Below are 22,025 nucleotides of genomic sequence, written 5' to 3' on the forward strand. Positions count from 1 at the left end.
TAACATGAATGAATGAATACCTGGACTCTCATCATAACATGAATGAATGAATCCCTGGACTCTCATCATAACATGAATGGATGAATACCTGGACTCTCATCATAAAGGATGAATACCTGGACTCTCATCATAACATGAATGGATGAATACCTGGACTCTCATCATAAAGGATGAATACCTGGACTCTCATCATAACATGAATGAATGAATCCCTGGACTCTCATCATAACATGAATGGATGAATACCTGGACTCTCATCATAAAGGATGAATACCTGGACTCTCATCATAACATGAATGGATGAATACCTGGACTCTCATCATAACATGAATGAATGAATACCTGGACTCTCATCATGAATGAATGAATACCTGGACTCTCATCATAAAGGATGAATACCTGGATTCTCATCATAACATGGATGAATGAATACCTGGACTCTCATCATAACATGAATGAATACCTGGACTCTCATCATGAATGGATGAATACCTGGACTCTCATCAAAAAGGATGAATACCTGGACTCCCATCATAACAAGGATGAATACCTGGATTCTCATCATAACATGGATGAATGAATACCTGGACTCTCATCATAACATGAATGAATACCTGGACTCTCATCATGAATGGATGAATACCTGGATTCTCATCATAACATGGATGAATGAATACCTGGACTCTCATCATAACATGAATGAATACCTGGACTCTCATCATGACATGGATGAATACCTGGATTCTCATCATAAAGGATGAATACCTGGACTCTCATCATAAAGGATGAATCCCTGGACTCCCATCATAACATGGATGAATGAATACCTGGATGCTCCCACGTCACTCAAACTTCCATCGGCTCCTCGGCCACGCCCCCACCGGAAGTGACGTCCGCCTGGTTCGAAAATACAACAAGGAAGTGATCGCTTATTGAAAAGCAAAAATTCTCCCCGGATAAAACCCGTCCACGCACAGGGACCCTCCGCTCGGCTGCTGGGGTGTCGGGGGGGTCGAGGTCACCGTGGACTCGCCCGAGAGCCCGTCTCTGATCGTGTCGAGGGGATTCTGCTCTTAGCCGGCCAGCTAGCTAGCGATGAACACGGACGTGGAGTTCCACATCAGGCAGAACTACCCGTGGACCAAGCTGCCCGCCAATGTCAAGCAGGTACCGTGTCCTGGGGGTCACCGTGGGGGGGCTGACCCGACCTGCCCTACAGCCGTGCAGGCGGAGCCCTCTGCGGGCTTTGACCCGGGTTAACGGGGCAGCGACCCCCGTCTCTCCGCAGCCCTTTAAGCCTGATTTATGCTTCTGCGTTGAATCGGCGGCGTAGCCTACGGCGTAGGGTACGCAGCGACGCGCACCATACGGTGACTTTCTCCGCGTACCCTACGCCGTAGGCTCTACGTCGGTGTGACGCGGAACCATAAATCAGCCTTAACTCAGCTACTCCCGCATCACATGACGGATTGTTTGACAGCAGGCAGCACGAGTTCAGCGCGTGGCCGCCACCTGCAGATGTTTGCATTCACACCTTCCTGCAGAGCATGTTCTGTCTTAGTACCGTCGAGGGACATAAGTGTTTTTTCTTTCCTTGAATCATTAACACATTCCTAATACCTCCAACTGTGAGCCATCGTCACGTCAAAATGTCGCGATGGATTGTGGGGGGCGGGAGCTTGGACACCCAAGAGATTGGGCTGCATTCATCCCTGTGCATCCTCAGGAAAGTTGGAGTACCATCCACACACAGTCCGAGTCAATACCTGATGAGTTGTGCTTATGCACAATATTAGGGATGCACCCTCCCAAGTAGATTTTGAGGACAGGTTTTTGTTGCTATGAAAACATCAGCGCTCACCTTGGCTCCATGTCATTGACAGCTACAAATCAAGCCAGAAATCTTGGTGTAATTATTGACTCAGACCTAAACTTCAACAGCCATCTGAAGTTTATCACTAAATCTGCCTATTACCACCTAAAAAACATTCCTAGAATTAAGGGAATTCTTTCTAAACAAGACATGGAAAAACTTATTCATGCATTCATTTCCAGTAGGTTGGATTATTGCAATAGCATCTTTACAGGCCTTAACAAGAAATCAATCAGGCAGCTGCAGCTGATCCAGAACGCTGCCGCCAGAGTCCTTACAAACACCAGGAAACTGGACCATATTACACCGGTCATGAAATCACTACACTGACTTCCAGTGAGTCAAAGAATGGAGTTTAAAATCTTACTGCTGGTCTACAAAGACCTGAATGGTCTTGGACCAAAATACATGCTGGATCTGTTAGTTCCTATGAAGCTCCCAGACCCCTGAGGTTCTTCTGGATCTGGTTTGTTGTGGTTCCCAAGAACCAGAACCAAGCAAGGTGAGGCAGCGTTCAGTTATTCTGCTCCTCACCGGTGGAACAAACTTCCTGTAGACCTGAGGTCTGCTCCAACTGTCAGCTCCTTTAAATCAGGCCTAAAAACATTACTGTTTACTGAAGTTTACTCTTAAATTAAATACTTACCTGCTGTACTCTACTGCCCTTATTTTTAACAACTTGTGCTTATTATTATTTTACCTCCTTTTCTTATCATTTTATTTCATTTATTTGTTATTTAAGCGTACTATTAAATCAGCAACTTGTGCTTTTTATTATTTTACCTTCTTTTCTCATAATTTTATTTCATTTAATTTGTTATTTACTGTCTAATTATGTCTTGCTGCTTGTAATGTCGACGTAAAGCACTTTGAATTACCTTGTGTTGAATTGTGCTATATAAATAAACTTGCCTTGCCTTGCTATGCTTTGGTATTGGATAGACAGGCACCCCCTTGGGCTATGATGTTTGCAGAGGACATAGTAGTCTATGGTGAGAGCAGGGAACAGGTGGAGGTGTGCGCTAGAAAGAAGTCAGCCCCTAAGCCAGACAGAAAGCATGTGTGTTATTGAAAATGAGGAGAGTGGAACGGGGAGGTTACAAAGAGTAGAGATGGGGAAGGTGCAGGAGTACTAAAGTACTAAAGCACTGGGGAAAACGGTTCAGGATGATGGAGAGAGGAGTCAGGCGTGAAGTGTGTAGAGAGAGAAGTGACAAGAGTCGGAGGGAAGCTCTGTAAGATGGTAGCAAGACCAGATATGTTGTACATTTTAGATGCTGAGGTTGTCTTTAAAAGCGAAGAGGATGGACCACGATTAGCACATCAGAGAGACAGCTCAGGTTGGCTGTTTTGGAGGCAAAGGTTAAAGAGGATAGATACGTGGTTTGGAAATATACAGAGGAGAGACAATGGATATATTGGTAGGAAGCTGGTGATGGAGCTACGAGGCAGGTGGCACGGAGGAAGACCGAAGAGGAGCTTTATGGATGTGGTGAAAGAGGACATGCAGCTCGGTGGTGTGAGACAGAATCAGGATGGGAAAGGATCTGATGGAAGTGAATGATTCACTGGCTTTTGCCTTGAAGGGAAAAGCAGAAAACAAAATGCTTCCCCATTCTAAACGTAATCAAAAATCACACCTCCAGAACTCACTTGAACTATACTGGATGTCTCAGGTGGTTTGGTGATATGTTTCAGACCACATGTCCCATGTTTGACTCGTATGGGGGATCATCCATTGTGAAAAGATAAAACAAGATCATCACCTGTTCGCCAGAAGAGTGCGTCGCCAGAAGAGTGCATCACCAAGGCACACCAGTATTAACTATCGCTTTATGTCTCTTAGCAGCAAGTGTTTTTTCCTTTTTGCTGCATCTTTCTCTAACAGGGATTGTGTTTTTTGTCCTGTCTCTGTTTTTGGTGTGCTCTCTGCCATCAAATTGATTTTACTCCAACACTGGATGCAGCAGATGAGAGAACGTAGATCATTACCTCTGGCCTGAGAAAACAAGGAGGCCTTTTTTTCTTTGCACTGCAACTGAGTTGTTGCACTGAAAAGGTTGTGGTTGCCTGAATGAACATTCACGTATTTATGACGAACTGTTATATTTGTGATGACTTTAACCAGAAGGTCATCAGGGATTTATAACATTCTTCTCAATTATCTTATTATGGTCATTATTAATGCCAAAAACATTCCAATGTATTGGTGAACAGAATGAAAGGGTGAATAGAAAATGGATGGCTGCTTCATTTTTCTAAATGTGCTTGAATCAAATTTCCTCTCAAAGATGGCACACCTTTCGCAGCATAGATGGTGTTTACAGAGCTCCTGTACATTTGAGCCAGGCAGCCGGTAATAAGATCTCAATCTTCACTTGTGTGTTTGCTTCTGTTTGCTTTGTCTGCAGAGTTTGGGGAACTCGCAGCGCGAGTACGAGAAACATGTGCTCCTGTACAGCATCCGCAACCAGCTACGGTTCCGCAATAACCTAGGTGAGCAACTGTCCCTCACTTTACGTATGATTTAGGATTGCAGATTGAGTTTGATTTGTTGGAGTATATTTTGGTCCGTGACCCTCTGGTATCCTTAGATTACTGTGTATTTTAATCTGCATTGGTCATGTACAGATGGAATCAACGTGTCACTATGTGAAAACTCATCCCTGACTGTGATCTGAATGCTGTCTATTTTTAACGAACAGTGCGTCATGTGAAAAAGGATGAGCGTAAGTACTACGAGGAGCTGCTGAAGTACAGCCGGGATCACCTGATGCTGTACCCCTACCACCTGTCGGACATCATGGTCAAGGGGCTGCGAGTCACTCCCTTCTCATATTACATAGGAATCATGGAGGTAAGTGACTTATGCTGCACTGCAAGCTGGGAAGTGAGAAGTTGAGAATTTTGCAAGGAGGACTTGAGCATCCACTGATTCTGTTATAAAATTCTCTGTGAGCTGCTTCTCGTACGTGTCTATGGTGCAGTCATTAGTGAACGAGTGGAAGGTTGAACCTAGAAGTACATATTTTTCTGTCTGTTACGACAAGGTGGACAGTACGTAGCTTTGAGGTCAGTGCATGTGGCATCAAAAAACATTGAGAAATGGGTGAGACATCAGTCGGGCACTAGGTGTCAGTCAACGTCCACTAAAGCCTGAGAGAGCAGCTTAGGGAGATGCCGTGGACTGATCTGAGGGCAAACACTCGTTCTGCCCACAACCTTTGGGCTTTTGTCCGCATGATGACTCACACACTGTGTTAGACTGCAGAGACTGAGTTTGTGTGAAAGTGTTAAAAATTAATATAAAACTAATGTAAGAGGTCATTTATCTGAATTCGGTGCTCCTGTTATTTAGTTGGCGGTACCAGATTCATGTCCACTACTGTGGAGCTCTCTGTAAACGCGCTGTGTGTGCAGACGCCAGCGGGCGCTCTCAGCTGGTCCATGTTTTCCTAACTTCTCATCTCATTTGGGCAGATGTGACGGACATGCCCTGCGCTCTGTCTCTTTATTTATGAACACAAACAAAGACAAACCATTTAACTCATCTCACTTAACAGATTCACCTTTCTTTTTCTTTTTTTTTTCCCATATATATGCTAAACTAACCTGACCAGGCTTTAACTGAGACTACTACATCGCCAGAGGCTATGTCACATTCTTTTAATCCTTCCTCAGCACTTAATGAAAATGGGGAGTAGAAATTAGCACGGCTGCCCAAATCGGTTAATCCTGTTATTAATCAGCAGCAGGGGACGTAGAAAAGGGAGGAAAAAATAGTTTAATTCTTCTTTTCCCTTTCTCCTTTTTCTCTTTGCACCTCCAGGATATTATGAACAGCGAGAAGAGTTATGACTCCTTGCCCAACTTCACTGCTGCTGACTGTGAGTTTTTTCTTTATTTTTCATTTCTGTCTCTGTTTTCCCCTTCACTTCCAACGTTGAAATGATTTTGCTGGGGTTATGTTTACCTTCCACACCCATTCTCTCTGTGTTTCTTGTTTCTTTTTCTCTTTTCTTTTTCCATATTTCACCCGAAGCAAGCGCCGCAGTTACTGTGAACGCATGCTAATTTTTAGGACGTTTAAGGATCTGAATGTGAAAGAGTCAGGAGGCCTTTGTAAAACTGCTTTCAACTTCTTTTAACATCCCTAAGGTGTATTTAACTTTGGTGTTATTCATAGCGTTTCTCATTTCTGAAGTTTACACCTGTATACCTTATAATGAACCTAGAATTGAATTATCGAGTCGTATTAAAAGTGAAGCCTATGCTAAAGGACCTGAAAGTACAATACGTAAATGCGTTTAGGTGTTGTCTCTATGAGCCCTATCTCTGATGAAACACTTTCCCACATGTTGTTAGGCCTTTACGGTACTTTAAAGATGGGATGTTTGGGCCAATATTCCTCCCTATTTTGTATGCAAATGAACGTGTGACATTTTCAATGCACGCCTGTTCCACCTTGGAAGTTAAATGACGGTGATGCATCAAAGTGGAGACAAGATCAGTGTGCAGATATCAGCCTGTATCGTGGAAACAATCACCTGTCGCTCAGGTGATTCCTCAAAGCCAGGATGCTGTTTGTAATCACGCCAGCGATGAAGCGCTGAGCCGTCTCTGTTAACACTGTAAGAATGACTTAACAAGGATGGATTTATTGCACCAATACGATTCAAGCGCTGTGGAAAAAGTGTCACTGTGGTGTCAATAGCCCAGTCCACTGCTTTTGGTTAGTTTGCAGGTGGCCTTGTCCCAAAAAAAACATATTTTTAAATGGATATAAGCCATTTTTATTTTTTCAAAATCAGGTTTCACTGTACCAAACTAATTTCTTTTACTATACAAAAAAAAAAATGTTGCTAAACCTAAACCAATAGGTGACATGTATGTTCATTTTAACATGCAGTCCAGAAAGGGGAACAAATAGTTTAGTTGAAATAGCAGCTTAATCTTCTCAGGTTAAAGACAGCACCGGTAGATGAAATGAGTATTTGATTATTTCAATAAAATCCCAAGCTTGACGTCACAAGTGGTTCCAGTGGAAAAATAAGTCTGAAATACTTGTAAGAAGATCATAGATCTAACTAAGACGATATTACTCAGAATTAACCAATAGTCAACGGCTAAAAATAATTTTACTGCTAATTCCCTACTTTCTCTTTGGCAGCTTTTTTGCAGATTTTGGGTGGTTTCAGATTAACTACAGAGCAGGAGGTGCATGAAACAAAACAAAAATGACGTCGAAATAAAGAAATGGCAGAACCTGATGAGTTTAAAGCTGAAAATCAGGAGCATGATTATTCTTTGACTTGCTGTTGTCAAGTGAAAGGAGCTTTGGTATGGGTTGGTGTGCGAGCGAGTCTTGGCACTACAGGACCCTCATGCTGTGGAGACAGAAGGCTGTCGGCTGGCTGTCATAGTTGTGCTCAGAGGGACCTCTTTCCACTAATCTCACTGTAAGAGCGTTGGAAGTGTGTCATGCAGAAGTGGGTGGATAGAGAGCCAGAGGGAGTGTGTTGTGTCTGTGTCTCAGTCACAGTTGGAGACGTGTGCTTTGTTTGGAGGCTCAAATATGTACGTCCTTCACACGTTCCTCTCTGCACTCACGACCACCCTAGCACTATTTTGCTCCGTCCACACAAATAAGCTTTGCAGCACAGACTGGATGCATTGACAAAGTGCGATTTTTAAGGCTGATTTGCATTTTCTGCAATGTTATAAAACTTTTCCCTCATGACCAAGATTTTTCTAGGATTTATACAATATGTGATAGTTTTGTTATCTTCCATTTCCACTCATTGCTAATACTGAGATGCCCCTCTATATGTTATATGGTAGATTAATAATGTTTAGTGTGCACCAGGGCTGGGCGATATATTGAGATTTTAATATATCGATATATTTTTAAACGCAATATTGTACGAGACAATATCGTTTATATCGATATAGCTTATTTTGCGACAAATTGCCTGTACATCAACGCTGACCCCTCGCGCTGGCAAAAAAGTACCTTTGTGTGCTGAAACCTGACAGTGTTGACAGGTTAGTTTCCCTGGCACAAAATCTGTAAAATGTACAGTAGTTGACTTGTTCTAATTATTTGAGATTTGCTCAAAGAGATGCAATATCTGTTTACATGTTTTATTTGAGATTTGAACAAATGTTTTGTTATTTGCACAACTATCAACCTCAGTGGAAAAGTCTGCCTGTTACTGTCTACATTGTATTAATTGCACAGTGTATTTTAATTTAATTGTTATGCAGGAAAGGGATATTTGTTTTATTTTATTCAAGAAGCATTTTTAATCTATATATGCAGGCAGTTTATTTTTATTTAATTTGTTTTATACATTTTTATATTGTGCAGACCTCTGTTAATAAAGGTACCTGTGTGACATTTGACACGTGGCTTTGTATTAAAACTGAAAAAAATGAAGCTAACAGAGATGCTATGCTATAATGCTTTGGGGGAAACCCCAATTATGGCACAGAAAAAAATATCGATATATATCGAGTATCGCCATTCAGCTAGAAAATATCGAGATATGACTTTTGGTCCATATCGCCCAGCCTTAGTGTGCACATTTAAATGGCCCAAAGTAAATCGTCAATTAACCTGAGTGTGTGCGGTTGTTTGTATATACCGGTATCTGAGCCTGTGATGGGTTGGTGCCCTGTCCTGGGTGTCTTTCCCTTAAAGAGAGCTGGAACAGACTCCACTAGACCCTGAATTGGAATAAGTGGGTAAAGATGATGTTTAGATGTGGACTCTATGGGATGAGTCAGTGTTAACATTAGAAATTCATCATGAAGTAGGAAATATTGTAAAAAGGAAATTTTGTGCCATGTAATTCTTAGCAGAAATCTCAATCTGAAAAAGTCAATCACTTTTTTTGATGTATTGTAGCAGATATATTTGCAGTCGTGGTCGTTGCCAGTGTGGTCATAAATAACTGCGTTTAATGACTTTTCTTCCTCACAGGTCTGAGGCTGCTTGGTATTGGGAGAAACCAGTATATTGACCTGATGAACCAGTGCAGGTCCTCCAAAGTAGGACATTTGATATTTCCCTTGCTTTGTCTGTATGTTTATTTATACATGGAACATGTATTATCACCTTCTGCCCCATATTGATTATTTGCAAATTGATGATCCCCAACACTTTCTGAGTATAAGGGGAATAAAGTCTGTGGAAAGGGCCAACATAAAACTACAGAATGTTGGATGCAGCTTGATTATTATTTTTATTGTTTTAAATGATTAGTTTAAAAATAGAAATTGGTCAAAAAGACACACACACACACACACACACACACACACACACACACACACACACACACACACACACACACACACACACACACACACACACACACACACACACACACACACACACACACACCACTCTGTCAAAGTTTGAGCCCAATAAGCCCCGACACTGTCATCATGGAATATGTCATTGATGGTAAAACCTGGTCATTCAGTAAATGCAGGTATTCCTCAGTTTTTGGACGCATAATCTCACTAAACATGACCAAACGAAGCAACTTCAGATCATAATGCTTGCCCCTAGAGACGTGCACTATGGGCGCATGGGGTCGATAATGCCAAGAACCTCACGATACAATACAAATCACGATACTTGAATCACAATACGATATTACCATATCAAAATTTTGCGATATATTGCAATATTATACATAGTTTGCTGAAAACTGTAAAAGGCATTATGCATCTTAAAATTTGAGTTGTACGTACATCAGATTATAGTGATAATTCATGGGACTAATTGAGTCAAAACAATGTAATTCAAATTAAAGCTGCAAGTAGCGATGAACAGACCCTCGTGCGTGCAATTTTCACCCATGAAGATCAAGGACACAAAACTAAGTCCTATGACACCACCCATGACTCTCTGTCAAACCATTCAAAAAATACGGCAGAAAACAGGAACTATCAAATATGGACCAATCAGAAGAAGGGGGGGGCGAGCTTTTTGGCATCTATCGTCGCCACGGTAACGCTTTTGACTGAGAAAAGCAATGCCCATTGTCGCAGAATCGAGACGCACATTTTGATGTATAACACACCTGGGTGCATGTTACGGTTCGGGCCGTATTAACGGCCGAAGAAATGGCATAAATTGCGCCAAAATTACACTTCCTGTTCGGTTTTGACCATGGCGCCAAGAGACTTTTCTTTAAAAGTTGCGACATGATACATGTGTGTACCGATTTTCGTGCATGTACGTCAAACCGTATTGTGGGGCTTGAGTCACAAAGTATTCTAGAGGGCCCTGTTGAGCCATTAGGCCACGACCATTAATGCAAACCATGAAATATCAAATTTTTCGCCAGGCCTGGCTTGCGTGCAAAATTTGGTGACTTTTGGGGCACGTTTAGGGGGGCAAAAAGGCCCTCATTTCGCCCGAAGAAAAATAAAAATAAAAACAAGAAAAACAACGAGAACTCCTACAGATACAATAGGGCCTTCGCACTGTAAGTGCTCGGGCCCTGATTATCCATGCCATTTTATTGTAATTATACAGGCTAAAGTTACAACATATTTGCGTATATTATTTACATAATATGAAATTTACATTAGAAATATTATTAAAGCCCATGTATACAATATAGTCGTACTGGATTTACAACCCGCCTGAAACATTATTTGAAAAAAAAAAAAAAAAGAATCGATATTAGAATTTTGATTATTGATAGCGATACTTACACCACATACAGTTTAGGGTCCTGCTCATATATTCAAAGCTCTTTATAATCAGGCCCCCTCCTATCTCACTGACCCCCTTCACCTCTGCCCAGCACTCGGGACAAAGCAGCGAACTCTGGGCTGACTGAGCTTCCTTCATCACCCTCTTATACTTGGACTTGAGCAGAGCTGGACTCCTGATAAATCCAAGACCCATCGCTTTAGAATTGCTTTTAATCTTTAAAAATTTTTGACTCATCTACTTTTATTTAATTGTATATTTCTCCAATACCTACAGTATATATTATATTTTGGTAGGATATTGTTTCTTTATACTGTAAGGCACAAGCCTTCATTTTTAATGAGCCTCTCTGATGAGTGGTTTTCCTCAGGGTCCACAGCTGTTTAAGTTTAGTTGTTAAGTGAATGTGAAACTCCTCATTGCTGAATTTAATCCAGATGGTGACTTGATGGTGACTCTCTTTTCTTTTGGCCCATACATGCCAACTACTGAAAATGAAAGATTTAATGATGCAGCCCACGATTGAACTCTCCTAGATCATATATATTTTAATGAAGTGTTGTTCAGCTGATGATTCCCAGTTACCTCTTAAACACAGAGATTCAAGTGTTATTTGTGATGAGTATCAATTGTATCTGTCACTTTTATCTTCTTGTAGGCGACGGGTTTAATTGTGGATGAGCCAAATAGATTGTGAAAAATCCTTGCACTGATCATAGATGGAAGGAAATAGTCGCTTCTATTGTTTGTAGAAGAATTAAGGTTTTTTTTGTTTGTTATATCGATTCCAAAAAGTAATCTATGGGGACCTTTTTTTTTTTTTTTTGATATAGAAATTCTGGTGTTTGGAGGATGTTTTATTTTGCCATTAAGGCTCCAAGAAGCATCAGTTGCCAGCATTTTATCTTAATGAATACAGAACTTAATGGTTTTCCTGACAATTAGACCCAAAACAATGACTTGCGTTGTCTCTAATTTTGTTTTCCATTCATGTTAATGAGCAGACTCTTCAAATTAAAGCTTCCAATTTGGGAGCAAAGTTGATTATCAGTTTGTACTGCAATAGCCTTTTATTTGTTTTGTGAATTGATAATGTATTTTTACTTTGGTGAATGTATTTAATTATGCAAATGATGCTGACCATTGAGACGAAGTAGTCTGAGTGGCATGGATAAGTAAGATGAAAATTAAATGGTACATTCAGAAAAAAGAAGATATAATGTGGGTACTTGCATTGCGGGTGCTGCTTATATACATTTACTTTAAAAATCCTTATATCTAATCCTGCTGTACTGTTATCTTTTTTTGCCTCTCCAATAACAGGAAAACAACATTTTCCCAACATCTTTAAAGACATAACTGGAATTTGGAGTTGACAAAGATCTTAAAGGGCATTTTTTTTATATTTTGGGTTCAGGGTTGTTTTGAAGTCAAATATGAATCCTTTCCAGGTCATTTGGTTCTATTGACTCAGTGTCACATCGCCTGTTGGAGATCGAAGCATTTTCATTTTACGCTTTCAACATTTGTCTTCTCTCTCAGAAATTCTTCCGAAGGAAATCAGCGAGGGACCTGCTGCCGGCGAAACCGGTGGAGATCTCTGTGGAGCCGTGGTGGGTGGCGCAGACGGGGTACATCACTGAGGACGACATTAGGGTGCGACATAGCTTTGACTTTTCTCTTATTTGTGTTTCTGTGTAATTGAACAATACATGTTGAACTCATTAAATTTTAACATTTACCTCAGAGGCCTTTATAAACTCCCATTCCCCAAGATATGAGAAGAAAAGGCATAGAAAACATGGTCAGGTAGTTGAAGCAGTTCAAAATAGTTGAAAATATGAATCTAAACAGATGGCAGCTTTGCAGATGTATGAAGATGTTGGGCAACAAACAGCAAGAGACCTACGCTGCGGGACGTCTTCTCAAGCATAAAAATCTGATGTTAGGAAACGGCGCACAAAAACACAGGAGGCAAAAACTGAACCACTCCTGTCACGCAAAGGAGAGCGAAAAACACACTGGAGGAAAACAAGGAAAGCTGAAAATTGGAGAGTCAAAGGATGACCGGTAGTCCCACGAAAACACACAAGGCTGAGCAGTAAGATTCATTGAAATGCAGCATTTGATTGTAAGGCTTTGTCACCGAGGCTCGTGTACATAATGTTTTTCTACACAGCAAATGACTTTCATCCTCAATCTTCAGTGATGTCCGTGCACATACAGCCCGTGCCCACTACATAGTTGCAGTACTACCAACAAATATTTGAGCAGTTCCCAATAGTTGGGGTTTTTTTGCAAGGAAAAACATTAGGAATGCGCATTAATAATTGAAAAAACTTTGACACATTTTTAAAACGCATTAAAGTTTGGTCTTATGTTGTGTTTTTTTTTTTTACCGGACTGCAGATTTGTTCGACAGCTGAAAAGAAAGCCATTGATAAGATGATAGATTCAGGTCCTCAGTTTGCCGGATCAATGGAGTACAACGTGGTCTTAAGTGAGTATTACATCGCTTTACTTGCCTCCTTAAACTTTCTTTGAAGAGTTTTTGTCTCCCCCCTCTGGCAGTGATATTGTTGACGCAAATTATGTGTATTTTTGCTTATTATTATGATTATGATTATTATTGTCTTTTTGTTTTTCTTCTTTATACACTTTCCACTGAACACCAAGTTTCATTTTCGAGCATCAGAAGCATCTCTTCCCAAATGTTGCCTCTTGGGCTCTGTTGTCGTCACGGTTACTGCAGCCTTCTGCTACTTCAGTCTTCAGCTCTGATTAACCAATTATTGGTGGATTATATAAAATGCATTACAAACAAGGTTAAATTGTATGTAAAAGTTCCCCCCCACATGTATTAATAATAGACTTAGTTAAAGGTATTGTGACATCATTTTTAAAATGCTTTTAACACTATTAAAAGTCTTGGCCAACATCCCTCAAATGTGTTTAAAAGGGTGTAACAAGAAAAACTTAACTCTAGTACTCCATTCCTGGCTTTTTATTAGTCTTTTTTTGTGCCGTGAAAAACGCTTCCTTTCCCCCCTTTCCTGTCAATCATTGCTCCGCTCCTCCTCCAAACCTCCTCCTCCAACCAACTGCTACAAACTTCTGCCCGCGTCTCCACCATGGATCTATTATATAATTATCTCCACACACACACGCGCGCACACCGACCACAAACATATAATACATATAATGTATCTATAATGTTCAATAATACATCCATGCCACAAACACCCACACACACAGCCCAGACAGGGCGACTACAGCCCGGGGATGAAGTCCGTGCGCACACCGAACCGGACTTCTAACAGCGGCGTCGGAGAGTTAGGCCGGGAGCGACAGGCGAAGCATGCACAGAAAAGCAGTCCACTGCAAACAATCATAAAAATAAAGGCATGCGAAGCAACAGTGTCCCCTTATCTTAAGTCCAGTCAGTGGCCGCGGGTGTTCTTAGCAGTTTTCCTCCGGTGATTAGAACAAAAGAGGCTCTAAACACTAAACAGCTCCTTGTTAAGCCTGATTTATGGTTCCGCGTTAAATCGACGCAGAGCCTACGCCTTAGGGTTCAGCGTACTGTGCGCGTCGCCGCGTAACCCTACGCCGTAGGCTCTACGTCGGTGTAACGCGGAACCATAAATCAGCCTTTATGGTGCACTGGAGAGGAGAGGAGACAGGGAGCTGGGTGGAGGGGGCGGTGATTTAGCGGGCCGTTACGTAACGGCCCGCCAGCAAACCACATGCGCCGTTTTTACACAGTTATGCGGCAAATCCCAGAAAGCACACAATACACTGAATGTTAAAAGTTCGTTGTTTTTTGGGTGTAATTGATGTCAAGACACCCAACAAAACACAAAAAATCAAGAAAAATTTGTTTTTCATGTCACAATACCTTTAAGAAATTGGTTGAGGTCTTCCATTGGTGTGCTTGTGTGAAACTCAAGGAAAGGACCCATGGAAACAGGCTGTATCCATGCAGGTTGAGGTTTTACAGCTTTACTATTCCCTAACAGAGTTTTTTGATTTATTTTATTTTTTTTTACCACAGGTTTGTACAACCGGGGCTTTATCTATCTGGATGTTCCCATTTCTGACGACAGCTGCATCTCAGGTACGCCCAAGTGTGTATGTGTGTGTGTGAACATCCCTGTAATTACCCTTCTCTGAGCAGTTAGGGTTGATTAAACAGCATATGTGCATAGAGGGCACCTGGACACATGCATAAACCTCGTTGGGAAATAGAGTAATCTGAAATTAAGTATTATAGTTTATTAGTCAAAGATGAAGCAGTTTAAGAGCAATTTATTCCTTTGCAGTGCCCCCTCTGGAAGGCTTTGTCATGAACCGCGTCCAGGGCGACTACTTCGAAACACTTCTGTACAAGATCTTTGTGTCCATTGATGAGCAAACAAACGTAGCAGAGGTAGGATTTAGAGATATCTTCCCCTGATTCTCTGCTTCCATGTCTGTGTGTACATCTGTTTTTATTGATACATTTCTCAACCAAGGCCTTGTTTTTGTTTTTTCCCTCTCTTTCTCTCCCACTCACTCCTCTCAGCTGGCAAATGTGCTGGAGATTGACTTGGACTTAGTAAAGGTGAGTAATCATCCAGTTTCTAAGTGACGTGAGAGTCCTTTTGAAAGGTTTAGACTGATGGTTCTGTGTTTGGGATTTCTGGAAAATCGGCCAATGCTCTGCCTCCTTTACTTTTGGTCTTTGCTGTGATCATTTCATAAAATGGGAAAAACAATAAATTGATATGGTCAAAACTCTCAGCGACCCAATCAGATATACAGGAAGAAAACCAAGTGTTTGCTCTTCTAAGGGTGAATATTCTTCCTTTAACAGGGTTCGTTCATGCACCCCATCTTCAAAAGATCTTGAAATACTAATCTCCCTCCTTCTTGTGTACTCCTTTTGGGTACTTCATAGTTCTTAGTAACCGTATATGTACCATGCTGCATCCTTTTATCTGTGTGTACAAGACACACAATTTAACCTTCCATTATATACCCAGGAGAGGGACTATAAAAGACTATAAAGACTATAAAAGAGCAGAGCGATGACTTAAGAAACAATAAAGAAAAAACATCTGACGAGGCATCACAGTGGATGTGCTTTCCTGACAGAAGGTGCTTCTTTTTCGAAAGCAGTGGGAAGCAAGTTGAGTGCAAGCTGTAGGACTTAAGCTGCATCACGGGAAATGTGCAAGAGGCAGAAGGGTCTCTTCGAGTGTAATTTTAAGAGAGAACATTACAATATCTTCATGTTAAAACACAAAAGCGTGCATGACACACGCTTTTATACTGACTGGAAGAATAGTAACAATTTGTCTAATTTATTCTTCCTGATGTTTTGTAAAGTATGTGGATTTTTGGATTTATTGAATTAGGAAATTGATGTTTTCTTTTGTTGAATGGCTTTTTTGGGGGGCAGAGAAAGTTGATCGTTCATTTTCAAATAAATTGATTTAAAAAAAAAAATGAATAAAAAATCTGGCAACTAATTGAAATAACTGTATTGTGTTTAATTTTTCATGCAGTTTCAAAAAATCCTTTTGTGTAAAAATGTCTCAGCTTTAAGGAAATAGAACCTGAGACAAGCCTTTGATTTGCAATACATTTGGCGTTAAATTGATGTCATATAGTAATTTTCTGTATATCGTTATCAGTCTTTCATATTGTTGTGTAGAATTTTGGGCCAAATTTTAACGCCATTGCTTCATTTCATTTAAGCTTCCCTGTATGTAGAATTTACTTGAGGTTTTGTCATAACATTGAGTTGGAGTCTGGACTCTGACTAGAGCATCTAAAACCTTCACTCTGGTTTTACCAGGAGAGGCATTCTTAAGAAAACCCTTCTGAACAAACTGTACCTGTTCAGTCTTCTTCTAATTGTGCTGCCATGGACTCTAAAGGTTTAACATGCTGAGGCCTATTGGGTCTGAAATGTTTTCCTTTGTATTTCTCTTGAGCATTGGACGGACTGACCCTGGTAAATTGTTTGGGATATCCACTTTTGGAAAGCTGGGCAACTGTCTTAAATGTTTTCACTTGTAAATGATCATCGTTTCTGCAGATCTCGGCATTCTATGTTCTTTGGAAAGGGTTTTAACAGCCTTTGCGTATTAATATGGAGCAGAAAAGGCTTCTGTAAGACCATTGCTTATCTCTTTCCCTCTCTGCATTTTGAGTGCACATACTTGAATGCTCTAAACATCTTTTATCCAGGTCTGCACACCTGCTATGATCAGTTCTTCCAGAGCTACTAATAAGTAGCAGCAGACTGCAACTTAGCTTCAGTTTTTATTTTTTAAATTGATAATAGCAGGTGTTTAGTTGAGATGAATCGTTAAAGCATACATACACGCCTGCATTGTTCCAGGTTTGATCCGTCATGACTTGAGTCCAGTAGGCACCCGAGTCTGACCCATTTTCTCTCTCACTTGCAGCCAAACTTCCTAAAAGTGTTTTGACCTCCAGCTTGAAAAGGTGAACTCTGTCACTCTGTTCACATCACCTCCCTGCACTTCAGAGAAACCTTACGTGCCGTGTTGGCTGCCATTCTTCAGGAGAAAACCTGTAACTTTCGAGATAACTGATATTTCCCAGAGGACGCCTTTGTGCAGAATTATTCCTGCCGTGACTTTAGGTGAACTTTGTCTTGTGTCGTGATTGCTTTGTGACCTGAGACATAGAAGACATTTCCTCACCGTGGGTTGTTTTGATCTGGTAAGCGGTTGGCCAGTTGACCTCAGCTTGCTCCTCAGAGGTATAAATCACACAAATCAGTCAAAAGTAGCAAAATAGGCTGACATGGGTTGCTGAGAATCAAAGACGTAGGGAATATATTTGGACCCCTTGGAATCAACTAGTTTTTACAATAATTTGCCACAAAATGTTATTTGATCTTTATCCGAGTCACAATAAGAGATTTCCATTATACCTAGATTTGCACAAATCTAAACATCGCAAAGAAAAACCTGCAATGGAAACGCCTCTAATTAGAAAAAAAAGCCAAATATGGCAGACACCATTTTAAACTTTCACTACATGTTTTTGTAGCCGTGTCGATTAATACAATTTATAGTAAAATTGTAATGGAAATGCTTTTTGTGCATTTTCAAGTCTCTGGTAGTCAGTCAAGCTAAAGTCATGAAAATCTCGCTTCCAGTTGGTTTTGGCCACATTAATACTTGGTAGTTGAACTACAACACCAACACACAATTAATCAATATGCATTGCATCAGGGCTTAGCCTCTGAATAATCATTTGAATGATCATTCGCTGCTTTCTGTTAGCTACAGACTAAAGATGTTTTTTGCAAGTCAAAGAGTTACATTCATAAAAATAAAAACACTGTCCAATGGAAACAGAAACCCCTGGTCTGTATGGGGAAGTAAGGAAGAGGGAGCGTCATGATTTGGGCCGTCGTCACCACCTCAGGGCCAAAGACAGGCATTCGGCTGGCAAAAGGGCTGGCTATGTTTAGGCTATTTACGAGTCGGTCTAAATCAGTGATTCTGGCTCACAGAGGAAGAAATCCAGGAATTAGGATACTTGTTGGTCCTTCTTGAGGAAAGAGGACTGAAAGACGCACTCAGTTTCAGGTTAAGGTATCGTAAACTAGTCATGTGGCCTTAAAGATTGGGAATCCTACCCATTTTGCATGATTGATGACCTGGAGATGTTCTCTCCGGTGTTTGATTTGTAACCCTGTGTAGTAAGAAATGTCAGGCTGGTCTTAACTGGAAATTACAGTTTTCTTTTCTTTAGGTTTTTTTTGTTATTGTTGTTTGCTTTGTTTTTTTTTTTTTAAGATGGGCAACTCTGCAACAGCAAAATGCCTAAATGACAGCGACTCCATTTATTTTATTATTTTTCCTTCAACTAGAGTCATTCTATCAGTGCCTTGTTATGCCTTTTCGGGTAATGGAATGGTAGCCTAGTGGTTGCAGAGAGGGGCTTGGGTTAGGTGGACCCAAGTGCAAGTTGCCCGGTTGGCAACTGAGAGGAACCACTCAGTTGCCCCCATGAGTCCCAACCCCATCACCGCTCCCTGGCCCACTCCCCTAGTGCAACTAGTGATAGGTTAAAGGCAGAGGACTATAACATATCTATGTACTGTTTTCTTCTTTTTCCACATTGTACAGACCAATGTTCTGCCTCTGCTTATAAGGGTTATACTATACACTGACTTTCAAAGCTTATTTTTGCATTTGTAGAACTGCTGTTGCTACTGATGGTGCATTTAAGTCAGTAGGGAAAAAGGGTTTCCAACTTTATAATTTAGTATTCATATGGGAACCAGAGCATCACCTGCAGAGCCTGGTTAAACATAGAGCCCATGATTCGACAGCCTGGCTTCGCTGACAAATGAATGAGTTCCTGATATTTCTAACCCTAATTTAAGTTCGTAGCATCTAATGCTAAGCTAAGGTAAGGTAATTATAAGACCCCCGGGCCTACCATTAGATACTGATACAATACCGGTAGTTGTTCAGTTGGTTCATTGTACAAAGTAATACTCTTGTCTACTGCCTTATGATTTATTACATCACCTAATGCAGGGTTTTTCATGAGCTCCTTTTTCTTACCTTTTATTGATGATCGCGGTGGTCTGGGCCGGTTGTAGGGTCGCTAGCTTTGCTGAAGGTCGGAGTTTAACCGGGTTGTAAATGCCCCGTTGCTCTGTTGTTTCACCTGCAGCTGAACGTTTGCTTGACCTCAATAGCAGTGTCCTTTAAAAAATAACTTGCATGCCCCAGTGGTCTCTGGTATTTCATGTTTGCTTAAACATGATAACAGGCAAGTTTTAACTATAGTTGAAGTCATTTTCTCATTAAGTCTCATTATGATAATATAAGCAAAAAACTAAGCTCTTGCTTAAATGATTGAGATAAGATCTTTGTACATAAAACAGTTAATTTAATGTAGTGCTGACTCAAAAGGGTACATTTCATTGTTGCATCATACCTCTGCTTTGCAGATGTTTCAGCAGCAGATGAACCCGTGCTTGCGACGCTGCATTCATACAGATGTCGACAGATGTCTTAAAACATCTAACTGGGCGATTTTTATTACATCTGTTTATTTCTGTTTAATGTGGATTCTTGCTGTCCAAGTTGTCCACGACGTGCCAGCGGCTGTTCCTTTCCTGTGGGCTTGAGCATCATTTTTCTGTGTTTCATCAGAACGCCGTTTCCATGTACTGCCGCCTCGGCTTCGCTGTAAAGAAAGGTCAAGGGTTCAGCTCTGACCAGCTCAACCCCTCCTGGAAAAATGCCCCATCTGTTAACAGACTCAAGTATGTGCTGGTCGTCCAATCAGCTTCTCGTCTGCTTTACAATTATCCGTTAATTAAACATCCATTCTTATTATTTTTGTTTTCATTTGTTGGAAACTAACATACAGTAATGAACACGTCAAACCCTTCAGATTACATTCATCCTTGAAAATAATGCATTCTCTCATTTAGTTCAATTAATGAAGTCTTTAGTGCACTGCAAAAACTCAAAATCTTACAAGGAATATTTGTCTTATTTTTAGTTAAAATGTCTCATTTTTAGTCAAAAAGTCTCATTACACTTAAAACAAGAGTCATTACCAGAAAAATAACTTATTATTTGACAATTTTCACCTGTTTCAAGTAAATTTTCACTTGAAATAAGTAGAAAAATCTGCCAGTGGGACAAGATTTATCTTCTCATTACAAGCAAAAAAATCTTGTTCCACTAGCAGATTTTTCTACTTATTTCAAGTGAAAATCTACTTGAAACAGGTGAAAATTGTTGTTTTTTCCAGTGATGAATCTTGTTTTAAGTGTAATGAGATTTTTATTTTACTAAAAATGAGACATTTTAACTAGAAATAAGACAAATATTCTTCTTAAGATTTTGAATTTTTGCAGTGCGAGTTTAGGTTGACTTCAGATGAGCGAAGCAGACGTGGGTTTTAATTGTGTCCTATGGCTCTGTGCTGGGATGTAGGAGCACAATGGACCCCCAGAAGATGCTGCTGTCCTGGGAGCAGGGCAGTCCCGTCATGGAGGGAGGCTCTTCAGCCACCGACACCGACACGACGAGCCTGGAAGACCAGGGTCCGTTAGTACCTGCACCTCCCGCTCACACACCCGGTCTCAGCTCATGTATGCATACTGGCTGCTTTCTGATAGCTGCTTCAGAACTTGGAAGCTGCAGCGCTAATAAGTGCCTTCAAGATCTCTGACATATGAATAGCTATCTGTTTAATTTTGGCCTAATTTTAATTCTATTTTGCACATTAAGGTAGCGCCCTTTTTGTTGGCAGCCAATTTGATTTTATCAGAGTTAATCAACCACATTTACATGCAAAGCATCTGAGAGAAGGACAGGCTTTGCCTTGGGCCCTGTGAACACACATTTTTTGTATTTTATTATTAAATCACCTCCTAATATGTAAAAATTGGAAGAATATTGAAAAATTTGTAATAATTAACATGATCCTACCGGTACATTTGTTGTAATGTTCGTTACCGGTGCTTTCTCCAGGGTCTGATAGTTCTCCTGTTTGTGTTGTTTACTGTATTTCTGCAGCGGACACTGCCAGCGTTAGCAGTCTGAGCATTCCCGCCGCACCCACGAAAAGGATCGCCTTTCTCTTCGACTCCACACTTACAGCCTTCCTCATGATGGGCAACCTGTCTCCGGTTTGTGACTGAAAGTGGACCTAAAACACTTAATGAGATTCTCATAAAGCCCAAAAGAGACCTCATGTTTGATTGCAATGAGCAAATAACTCTTTAACTTTCTGTTGTTGTCTCATCAGAACCTAAAGAGTCACGCCGTGACCATGTTTGAGGTGGGGAAGCTGTCTGACGAGACTCTGGACAGCTTCCTGGCTGAATTGGAGAAGGTGAGACTGCAGTTGTTTCAGTCTGCACTGAAGCATTTCCTGATGATGTTACGTGCCTTTAAACACCTTGTAGCAGTTGGGATGCTAGTCATGGGTGTTGTGTGCGTTTTCCAGGTGGAGAGCACAGCAGAGGGTGAGGCTCAGCGCTACTTTGACCACGCGCTGACCCTGAAAAACACCATTCTCTTCCTGCGCTACAACAAAGAGCTCACTCAGGACCAGGGACCTGATATCCCAAATATAGGTAATTATGCACTTTGGCTGTCTTTGTCAAGGCTTATATTTCTCGTGTGCTTGCTGCACACAGCTCCACACCTTCATTAAAGTTAATTCTGCAAATATTTAAAACTGAAAATATATTCAATATTTCAGCAGTTTTCCAAAATTCATTCCTGTCACAGTTACATGGTGAACATGTGCTCACAGCGCAGACGCGCTACTTTATCTGGGAGATCTTCACATTTATTTAGGGTTTAAATATATTATGTAACAAGTAGAAAGGCTTGTTGTACTTTAACA

The 22,025-nt window shown here is 40.8% G+C and overlaps 1 protein-coding gene across 1 annotated transcript in view; it reads left to right on the forward strand.

Moving 5' to 3' along the window:
* The first annotated feature begins 889 nt into the window (after nucleotides 1-889).
* fam91a1 (family with sequence similarity 91 member A1) overlaps nucleotides 890-22,025 on the forward strand; it is a 31,297-nt gene continuing 10,161 nt past the window's right edge. Inside the window, exons 1-15 of the mRNA XM_061742496.1 lie at nucleotides 890-1,167; nucleotides 4,285-4,369; nucleotides 4,579-4,730; nucleotides 5,703-5,760; nucleotides 8,859-8,926; nucleotides 12,150-12,263; nucleotides 13,017-13,107; nucleotides 14,662-14,724; nucleotides 14,930-15,036; nucleotides 15,172-15,210; nucleotides 19,808-19,920; nucleotides 20,603-20,712; nucleotides 21,188-21,300; nucleotides 21,420-21,506; nucleotides 21,621-21,750. Coding sequence (XP_061598480.1) covers nucleotides 1,096-1,167; nucleotides 4,285-4,369; nucleotides 4,579-4,730; nucleotides 5,703-5,760; nucleotides 8,859-8,926; nucleotides 12,150-12,263; nucleotides 13,017-13,107; nucleotides 14,662-14,724; nucleotides 14,930-15,036; nucleotides 15,172-15,210; nucleotides 19,808-19,920; nucleotides 20,603-20,712; nucleotides 21,188-21,300; nucleotides 21,420-21,506; nucleotides 21,621-21,750 — 1,402 coding nt within the window. The 5' untranslated portion in view covers nucleotides 890-1,095. The remainder of the gene's footprint in view (nucleotides 1,168-4,284; nucleotides 4,370-4,578; nucleotides 4,731-5,702; nucleotides 5,761-8,858; nucleotides 8,927-12,149; nucleotides 12,264-13,016; nucleotides 13,108-14,661; nucleotides 14,725-14,929; nucleotides 15,037-15,171; nucleotides 15,211-19,807; nucleotides 19,921-20,602; nucleotides 20,713-21,187; nucleotides 21,301-21,419; nucleotides 21,507-21,620; nucleotides 21,751-22,025) is intronic.

The sequence above is a fragment of the Cololabis saira genome, chromosome 15 (assembly GCF_033807715.1).
Source record: "Cololabis saira isolate AMF1-May2022 chromosome 15, fColSai1.1, whole genome shotgun sequence".
Taxonomy (NCBI): Eukaryota; Metazoa; Chordata; class Actinopteri; order Beloniformes; family Belonidae; genus Cololabis; species Cololabis saira.